Below are 10,000 nucleotides of genomic sequence, written 5' to 3'. Positions count from 1 at the left end.
AGGATAAACTGGTGGTAGGGGAGTGGGTTTACATCCCACTGTGCGTCCTCACTTGACGCTGTGATTTCTCTTGGTGTGTTGCCGTTCTCATTCCATTACCTTCTCAGTGACTTGTGTCGTTTGTCATCTGGACTGCAGGGCCATCAAGAACGGCAAGGGTCTGCACAGCAAGAAGGAAGTTCCCATCCACAGAGTGGCCGACATCTCTGGGGTACGTACTCTCCTTTTTTTCATTTCTTTCAATCCAGGCTCCTCCTCGCAGTCAATTTTTCCTCTTTTATTTATTTATTTATTTATTTATTTTATTTTTTTACAAGAAACTGAGGAGGCTGCTAAAAATAATCTGCGGCATTAATAAAACCATCAGCGGTGCCGGGTCCCAGCTTGTTTACATGAGCTCAGGGGCTTTATAGCAACATCGTTTGGCTAATGAAGCCTGATTAAGAGTGAACATCAGAGCGGGGGAAGCCATAAAAGCCTTTCAATAACAAGTAATGGCCGATGGGTAGATGGTTCCCTTTTTTAAAGCATGTTTTGCCTAATACATGCTGGAGGCGTTTGTTTTATTTTTTTCATTGATCCCGGTGATGTGTCCTTTTTGTCTTCTGTTTCGTCGTCACCTTCACGCACAGAGTCGGCCCCATATTTTAGTTTTCGAGGTCGCCTTTCATTTGTGTTGCCCCGCACCTCCAGTTTTTCACTCTGTTTTTGTGTTGCCGGCTGCAAAAGCAGTTTTTGTTTTTTTTTCAGTTTCAGCCGCAAAAGCAAACAAACTGCAGCCCCACAGGACCACCGTCTACTTCCCCTTTTTCCTCTTCGGCTTCTTCTTCACCACCACCACCACCATCCTGCTATGAGCTTTTCTTTTATTCTAAGGGACAATATTACAGTCTTGCCCAAACAAAACTTCTCTCGCTGTTTCCAGAACATTCACAAACACATATCATCTTTTTTTTTCTTGCAAAAAAGACCACTGTGTGGCTTAAGCTTTTTTTTTTCTCTGAGTTATCTCCCTCTTCTTGCTAATGCAGCCCCAAAAAAACAATCTTGCCTCCAATCAGTGAGGGTGAGGAACTTCTCAAGGCCTGGAGATTTTTATCCACCAGCCCTTTATTTACTAATTAAAAGTCTCATCTACTTTTAAACTAAGTTTCTCTCTTTCGTGGTCTTTGGTCACTTTGTTCTCACCGCTGCATCCACCGATTCCCATCTCCTTCTCTCTCTTCTAACGCTGCAGATTTGTAGATATTCGCTCTAATGTCCCTCTAACACGGCGGCGCATGATTAACGGTAAACTTCAGAAGCATTAGCACCTCGTTGTCTGCGCCACTTGAGCCTGTTTTATTTTATTTTATTTTTTTGGAGCACTTGTGCTTGTGATCTCTGAAGAGACATTTTGCTGAATTAATCAGGCCCCTCTGTCTGTATCAGGCCATTATTCCCAGCCAGAGTTGATGGACACGAAGAAGCTTTTTTGCAAATTGCCCTTTGAGGTGTTGTGACACGGTGCTCGCAAACGGAGGAGCCGCTGCGGCTCAGCGACGGCGGCTCCTGCACAGGCCCCCCCCGACTCCAAGATGGCGGCCCACTCATTTTAGTGAAGTTACTCACCCAGCGCATACGTTATATATATATATATATATATATATATATATATATATATATGTATATATATATATATATATATATATGTATATATATATATATATATATATATATGTATATATATATATATATATATATATGTATATATATATATATATATATATATATATATATATATATATATATATATGTATATGTATATATATATGTATATGTATATATATATGTATTTATATATATATATATATATATATATATAATTATTATTATTATTATTATTATTTTTTTGACCTCCTCTTTAATGGGCCCAGAGAGCATGCACAGTAGTGTCACTTCCCATCATGCCTCTGTAACTCACATGATCTGTTTGGCCAATGAGAATGGGCTGAGTCACAGCAGCACGTGGGAATAAACTCTTTGCTGGTGATTTTCTGGCCTTTATCATTTTTTTAACAACGAAAAGACCATAAGTGAAAAATCTGCAATAGAAAGATTTGCCATGAATCATGTTCCAGGTCACAGTCAGCCGTTTCAAAGGCGTTTATTTTGTATTGCGGTCTGTGGGAAAAATGGTTTTGGGCCCGTGGGATTTTTTTGCTGCAGTAACTTGAGTGGCCACTGGGAAAAATCAGCGCACTGCCATATATCCAGTTCTTATAATACATCCATGCCCCTGCAGTTTCAATTCTACTTCGTCATCACCCAGCGGCCTCCTCCAGCCTCCTTATTGTGTGAGCAGGACAGATAAACTAATGGACTCCCCGGAAAGGAAAGGAGAAAAAAAAAAAAAAGATGATGATGATGGGGAGTTGTTGTGCTGAGCGAGCAGCTCTGCGCTCCTTCATTGGGTGGCAGGGGAGGTGGAGGAGTTGGGGGTGGTTTGGCTGCGTTCATCTCCTCATAAACCCACGAAAGCCGACCGGCTAAATTAAACACTTGTTGTGCGGCGGTGTCGGCGTCCTGGGATCGGTTTTTCAGAGGCGGCCGCTGCTGAATAATTAATTCGGTCTGAAAAAAAAAAACAAACGAGAGAGATGTTTGTTTTTTTTTCAGTCGGCCATTCCTGACGCTCTCCCACCGCCGTGCGACACCGAGGCCCTTTAAACTCTCCCTGGTTACCGCGGCCGTGTCAGAGGTGGCGCTATTACACGCAACTCCCTCCTCCCTGCCTCCCCGCGTTCTTCCCAGTTCCCAGCAGGGGGTTCTCCGCACACTCCTGGACGCCTGCCAGCACCATCGCCGGTAGGCGTGCGCACGCACGCGCACGCACCAGTTGTTTGGCTTGGCTGGGGTAATGAGCATTCTGAAGGACTGAAATAGCAACGTCACCTCCCCACCTCCCCTCCCCTCCCCTTCTCCCATCTTCCAAAAACACACCCACACATGCAGCTGCGCACGTGCACAGGCCAGCGCACTCGCATGCACGCACACAACGTACGTCAGCAGCCCCGCGCTTGTCCTGGAGGCTCGGCTGAAAGAGATTATGTACATCGAGTGGGACGGCGGTCGCAAATGGAGCAGAAATAGCTTTATAAATGTATAGCGTGGGACCACGAGCAGGAGGTGGTGGGAGCCGAGTGGTTGGAGCACTTGACTCACCTCAAACCTCTAAAGGTTGCATAATGAGGTCCTCTCTCATCCCTCCCTCCCTCCTTCTCTTTCTCTGTGTTTTTCCTTTTTTCCCCTCCTCCTCCTCTCCCCTCTTCCTCCTCTCCCCTCCTCCTCGCTCAGCGAGGTAGACTGCACACGGCCTACTCACTGCAGGTGCTGCAAAATGTGTGTGTGTGTGTGTGTGTGTGTGTGTGTGTGTGTGTGTGTGTGTGTGTGTGTGTGTGCGCGAGCGACAGCAAGCACTCGCTGCTGTTGTCTCCCACTCAGGAGGCTAATTTCGGACTCGGGTGGGAGGAGTTCAGGTGTTGCATCTTAGCGACCAGAGCAGGCAAGCAGCCGTCTACTCGCAGCGCCGCTCGCGAGCCGATGAGGGTCTCTGCCCCCCCCCCCCCCCCGGTAATAATAGTGAACCTGTTGCGCAGTTCTCCTTTGGTTTTTTCTTCGTTTTTTGGTGGGATTCGGGTCTTGAGCTCACGGTAAATGAAGAAACACGTTTCCTCAGCCTTGAGTCACACCAGTTCAACTGATTCTACTAGTTTGTGATTGTCTCCTGCTGGTAGCGGCCAGCAGAGAGCGATGCTCAGCTTCAGCACCTTCTCCAGTCTCAGGAAATGGTACCTTGCCTTGACTACAGGCTGTAGCAGAAAATGAAAGTACGGTAATATTTGAGACTTTCAGTCTCATGAAAAAAATAATATATATTTAACAAAGGAAATTGAAATATACTAGTTTTAGTGTAAACCCGTAAAGGTTCAAAAATCTGGAATGAGATTGACAGCACTATGAAATAGTCTGCATCAATGAAAATATGTTTGAGCGGGAATTGTTATTGAATTATGTGTTATTCTAAAACTACTGATGACAGTTGAGGATTTAAAATGATGAACTTCTCTCTTTAGTGTATGTGTGCCTACCTGCATGTATTTCATGCACCAGTATCTGATGTGTTTGTGACTGTGTGAGTATCTTTGTATCTTAGGAAGTTTTAGGCTGGGTTGGATTGGGTGGAACTGGGGAATTGATTTGTGATGTCTGGTGGTTGTGTGGCGTCTGGGCCCCTGTTCATAAACTGTAGATAGTTTCCGAGGAGTCCCATTTTTTACAAAAAGTGCTTTGATTGAATGTTTGTATTTGAATTGATTTGTAAAATAAACTGAACCTGAACCTGAACTGATATATTATCAGTGCTATTCATGCTGACAGATCGACCCTCTTCTGCGAGACGCCGCTGCAGTCGCGCTCTTAGTTATTGTCACCTCTCGTCCGGCTCGACTCCACGTGACCGAGTGCCGCCGCTTTCGTGCCGTCCGTCGGCCCGACATTGCGGCCGTGACTCACCTTCGGTGGTGGAGATAGAAGCGGCGGAAGAAGGTGGAGGAGAGAATTATTGTCTGATTGCCCGGCTTTGCTGATGGGTCACGCAGAGGCGGAGGCGACTTCATTAAGTCGTGGCAGAGATTTCAAAGATGTCTGGACAAAGCAGACTGCCTCCGACTTTATTAAACCCACCCAGTTCATCTTCTTTGGCCTTTTTTTGCCGTTTTTTTTTCTCCCTCCATGCGGCAGTCGTCATCAGGTCTAACAGTTTTAATGAATCGATTGACTGAATCCTCGGTGGCGTTTTTTCCCTCGCAACCAAGTGTTTTAACTCATCCTTTCTCTCTCTCTTTCTTTCTGTCTGTCTGTCTGTCTCTCTCTCCTCGTCCATCAGGACACACAGAAGGCGCGACAGTTCCTGCCCTTCCTGCAGAGGGCCGGCCGCTCAGAAGCCGTGGTGGAGTACGTCTTCAGCGGCTCCCGCCTCAAGCTGTACATGCCCAAAGAGACCTGCCTCATCACGTTCCTGCTGGCCGGTAAGTTCAGGCTCCTCCCCTTTCTCCTCTTCCCATTGCCGTCCTCTAGTACTGTAGTCAAGACCGCACCAACCGGGACCAAGACATTATCAAGACTAGAGAGTATCGAGATCGAGACATTTGGGGTTCGAGACTGAGACGAGACTTTATATATCAAAGATAAATAACATCACAACAGAAGAAATGACCAGCATCTTTTTTTAAATTCAAGTTTGCTTCTAAATGGAACAGCAACATCTCTTTTCAGCAAGGTATCTTTTCATAATTGTCTTGAACATTTTGCTGCTTTTCCAACTATTTTGAAGCATTTTCAAAAAACAACTTTGCTTCATAAAATTAAAAAATAAATGATCAAGGAATAAGGGGCAGAGAACCTTAAAAAGTAGCCTCGGGACCCGATCTTGAGACCAAGACCAATTTCAAGTACTACAACGCTGCCGCCCTCCCTTCACAGAGGTTCTGGCTCAGGTGCTGGACGTCCCGCACCGTCCAACTCTGAACCCATCCACCCCCCCCTCGCACAGAAGCAGCAGGGCTGGCATGAAGCATGTGCCCACTTTGACCTCACCTTCGCCTGCTCAGGCTCTCGGCCAGACTCTGAAAACACACTTTCACTGGCTCGGTTCTGCTTCACACGAGCCGCTTTTTGTTTTTGCGTGGCGGCGATGAACTGTGTCAAAGTCAAACGGACGGTTGTTTTTTTTCTTATAAAAGACAAAGAATGATTCAAGGGTGTGATCAGCACCCTTGGCTGATTAACTGTTCAAATCAGAAATCAATCTATCAAAACTTTATTTATATAGCGCTTTTCATGCATTATCAATGTATCTCAAAGTACAGAAATGCAACACATAATAACCCCCCCACCCACCAAAAACAAGAGGCTTCCAGCTTCCGAATTGTACAAATCCTAGGTTTAGCCTTCCTTCATCTGTCTTTGCCTCACCTTTGCATTTCGAAAGTGTAGCAAAAGACAGAAAACTGAACGCAACCATCAGCCTGTGTGCCTCGCTGCAGCTGTGCACTTCTGTTCTGTTCCCAGTTGGTGGCTTGAATTCTTTTTAATTGTGCAAAGCGACGCACACAATTCAAACATTGATTGCCGTATTTGGTAATTTTGTCATTTGCTTGTGATTGTCTCCGCCCACCACTGACGGCTGCTACGTACTGCGTATCCGACACGCGCTCTTTTCCCCATCTTCCTTTATGTTCACTTGACACGGTTTCCCATAAGCAGCCTGATTTTTCTTTTTATATTATTCTTTTTTCAAACTGTTCTCAGTCAAAGTGTCATTAGCAGATCGTCAAAGTGCCGCCGAGCTCTCCCAGCCCCCCTCGAGTGTATTTGATTACGACGGCCCTCGTCAGGAATCCTCCACCAGGCGCTCTTTGAGGCGAGATGAGGCTCGATTGGCTCAGATTGCCTCTTGTTGTTTTATGTTTTCGTTTTTTTTAATCTGTCAGCACTTTTGTTGCTTCCCTTTTATATGGAAGAGGATTAGGGCCACGAGAAGAGAAAAAAATGATCAAAATAATTTTGTGTACTTCGACTTTATTCACGAAATTTCAACTTCAAATTCAAAATGGAATCTCCTTCCTCAGGTATTTTTTTTCTTCTTCTCGCCCTAATCCTCTTTGTACTCTTCTCTCTCGCCTCTTTTTGGAAAGAGCAGCCCCAAACTTGTGAGATGACACGTCGTCGTCAGGTGGACGGGGGGGGGGGTCGCGGCCTCGTTCGTCTCTGCGGATGTGGCGCGACGCAGCGCCGCAGAACATTGTTGAACCTTCAACCGCACATGATATGCGGCCCTCGGGCGCCGCCGTCCTCTTATCTCCCTCGGCTCTAATCTCCATGCGGGCTTCCCGCTATCTCCCTCCGCTTGTCTCTTTTCCCCGTCAAACTTATCTTTTTCATGTTTTATTCCCCCCATCGCCGCCGTTGAAATGACACGTACATGACAAATTGGCTGCGCCCTCCCCCACCACACACACGCACACACACACACGCACACACACACACACACACCTACCTCCCCCACCCCTGCAATTCTGTCATGTTTATCTGCGTGTACGGAGGGGAGGGGAAAAACGGAAGAAGAAAGCAGAAACACTTTGGACCTTCGTCTCTTTCCGCTGTAACATACATTTAAAGCGTAATGAGGTGTGAGAAGCGGCTCAGATATTCTTTTAACCCTTGCAGGTTTTGCAGGCCTGTCAGTAGCAGAAGCAGCAGCAGCAGCAGCAGCAAAAAAAAAATAAAGTATCTGCGCAGCAGAAAAATAGACGCAGCCTCGTTGAGCGGCAGTTAAATCTGAATCTTGCACCTTAATTAAAAAAAAGAAAAACAAAGTTCCGCGCCAGCATGCAAATGGGGATGATAATGACTCGTCAGCGGTCGTCACTGAGTGCAGCGTGCTCCATTTCTTTTTTTCTTTTTAAACTCCACGCTGCTTTGCAAGTTGGGCACGCGCTGAAAGTTTCGCCTCACTGACTCGTCTAATCATCGTCGGCTGATATTCAGGAAGGAGCTCGTTTGTTCTCCGAATTAAATCATAATGAGTCAGTTTTTTTTTTTTTTTTTTTTTTTTTTTTGGAGGACTTGTTTATCGCTTGTTCAGAAGGCAGCCATTAGGACGCCGGCGTGACGAGTTGAGTTTGAAAAAAAAAGTTCTCACCTAAATCCTGCTCGCATTAATCTTTCATTCAATTTAATTGCGGCTGTACAGTATCAACATTCTCAGTCGACCCCCCGTCACCCCCCCTCCCCAAACACTCTACTAGAAGTCTGAGCATATCTTAGTGTAGCGACGGCCTCTTCTCGTTGACTGATGAGTTCAGTAAATATTGACACCATGCGAAAAGAAAAAAAAAAAGCAGAAAGAAAGAACGAATGTATTGAGAAGACGCTGCTGCTGTTCCGTCAGCTGCTGGATGAGTCACCAGCTCGTTTTGCCGTGTTCCCTTCACGCTCCATTCATCCTGGCCACAGTTTAGGTTTGTTTTTTTTTACATGTCGTGGGAGGCCATTGATGAACATTTTTTTTTTCACCCAGAGCAGATACGTGAATGAAATGATCAGAAGGAATGGAGGCGATGCCACACAGCGAGAGTCAGAGAGTCGTGGCTGCATATCTGGTTTACTCCAGATCCAAACCAGCTCGGTCCAGTGAGTTAAAAAAATAAATAAATCAATTAAGCTAGTCTGACAGTGTATTTTGAATTTCGGGCACCACTTTCAGCTGAGTTTCCTTTAACATGGTGCTTCCTTAAAGCACCGTGATTTCGGATGATGGCAGCTACAGTAAGTAGCAGCAAGTTCCTTATTGCTCTATGCATATTCTTATACACTACCAGTCAAAAATTTGGACACACCCTCAGAATTTCATGTCTTTTCTTCCATTTTCATGACTACTGACTTTGCAGTTTCTCACTGAAGGCATCCAAACTATGTATAAACACACTACAGTATAAACAGTAGAAGTGTAAAAGAACTCAAACAAGTTTTATATTTAAATTCTTCAAAATAACCACCTTTTGAGTTATTTTGTAATTGTTTTTTTGTAGTTGTTTTTGTAGTTTTTTTTCTTTGCTGTGTAATTACATATATCTTGCTCATATTTTTGATGTCTTAAGTATCTTTCTGCAGTGTAGAAACTACTAAAGATTAAGAAAAAACATTGCGTGAGAAGGTGTGTCCAAACTTTTGACTGGTAGTGTAAATATGAGAATAGTTCTAAGGGTAGGAAAACCAAATTACATTCATTGTGCTGCGAATACACACTTTTATGAATATATTCATGGGCCATGTGTTAAGCTTTTACCAATATAAAAATCAGAAATCAAGCCAAACTTTACACACTGGATCTTTAAGACTTGAAACCCAGCGTTTTCTTTTTCCCCTTGCAATGCGCCTCAAATGCATTTTTTTACTTTTTTTGTTCCTTTCCTTTTTTTTGGATGGTTGAAGACGAACGCTTTAGAAGGAAACGGCAGGTGAGGAAACAACAAGGGCAGCGAGAGGAGCCCACACTTCAAAGAGGACCGGAGGTGTGCTCGCCGGGCGCTTGAAAGGAAGTTCCCTTCCCTCGCCTCCCACATCACCCTCCCTTTCTTCTCCTTCTCCCCGTCCTGCCGCTCCGCCACATCCGTATGCAAGTTTGATAAAGGGTAAAGGAGTCATCCGGGTTCTGTGAAGATGGAGCGGGAGGCGGCTCCAGTGCGGCCAAGGAGGAGGAGGAGGAGGGAGAAAGTGAGAGATGTGGAGGCAGATGGAGCAGAGGAGGGTAAAGAGAATGTGGGGGGAGTGGATGGGACTGGAGGGAAGGGGTCGGGGAGGGGGGGGGCATGGGACAGGAAAGAGGAGAGTGAAATTGATGTGAAGTATGTGGGCATAAAGGCCTCTTGAAGAGTCGGGAAGCCGAGCGCCGGGAGAGGCTGTAAAAGTTTAGTGGCTCCCAAACTCTTAGCGAGTTTCTGACTGAAGCCGCTGAAGGTGAAGAGAGTTGGGGAAAGTTATTTGGCGGAAAAAAAGGCGTGTTGAGCAGCAGCAGCAGTCTGTCAAAAAAAAAAGAGAAAAAAAAGATGAAACACCTGTCACTCGGACTCGGAAATTTACAGTGTCAGCAAGAGCCATCAAGCTACTGCAGTGTGTGACCGTGTGTGTGTATCATAGCGCCATTTGTCACATTTTTATATCCCAGCGTGTACAACAAGTGTGTATCCAGATTTTTATTTTTTTCAAATACGGGTGAAGAAAATATGAAGCGTGCAGACTTTTTGGACGTTGTCTCTCAACTCTGGGAACACCAGTTGGCCGCAGTATCAAATCGAGCGAGTCATTACTAAAAGCTTGCAGTGCTCGGCAGTGACCTCTGCTGGTGTTTGACCGAGGCGTTGCGCCGCACCGGAAGCCACACCTTCCGTTAACCCAG

At 45.4% G+C, this 10,000-nt stretch overlaps 1 protein-coding gene across 1 annotated transcript in view; it reads left to right on the top strand.

The window, feature by feature from the left end:
* The window catches only part of snd1 (staphylococcal nuclease and tudor domain containing 1), a 158,418-nt gene that overhangs the window by 40,434 nt on the left and 107,984 nt on the right, over nt 1-10,000 (top strand). Inside the window, exons 14-15 of the mRNA XM_076030099.1 lie at nt 139-211; nt 4,928-5,069. Coding sequence (XP_075886214.1) covers nt 139-211; nt 4,928-5,069 — 215 coding nt within the window. The remainder of the gene's footprint in view (nt 1-138; nt 212-4,927; nt 5,070-10,000) is intronic.

Source organism: Nelusetta ayraudi, unplaced genomic scaffold, assembly GCF_046127955.1.
Source record: "Nelusetta ayraudi isolate G7.1 ecotype Tasmania unplaced genomic scaffold, CSIRO-AGI_Nayr_v1 ptg000027l, whole genome shotgun sequence".
Classification (NCBI taxonomy): Eukaryota; Metazoa; Chordata; class Actinopteri; order Tetraodontiformes; family Monacanthidae; genus Nelusetta; species Nelusetta ayraudi.
The sequence above is the reverse complement of the archived record's forward strand: the minus strand, read 5'-3'. Positions and strand labels throughout refer to the sequence as shown.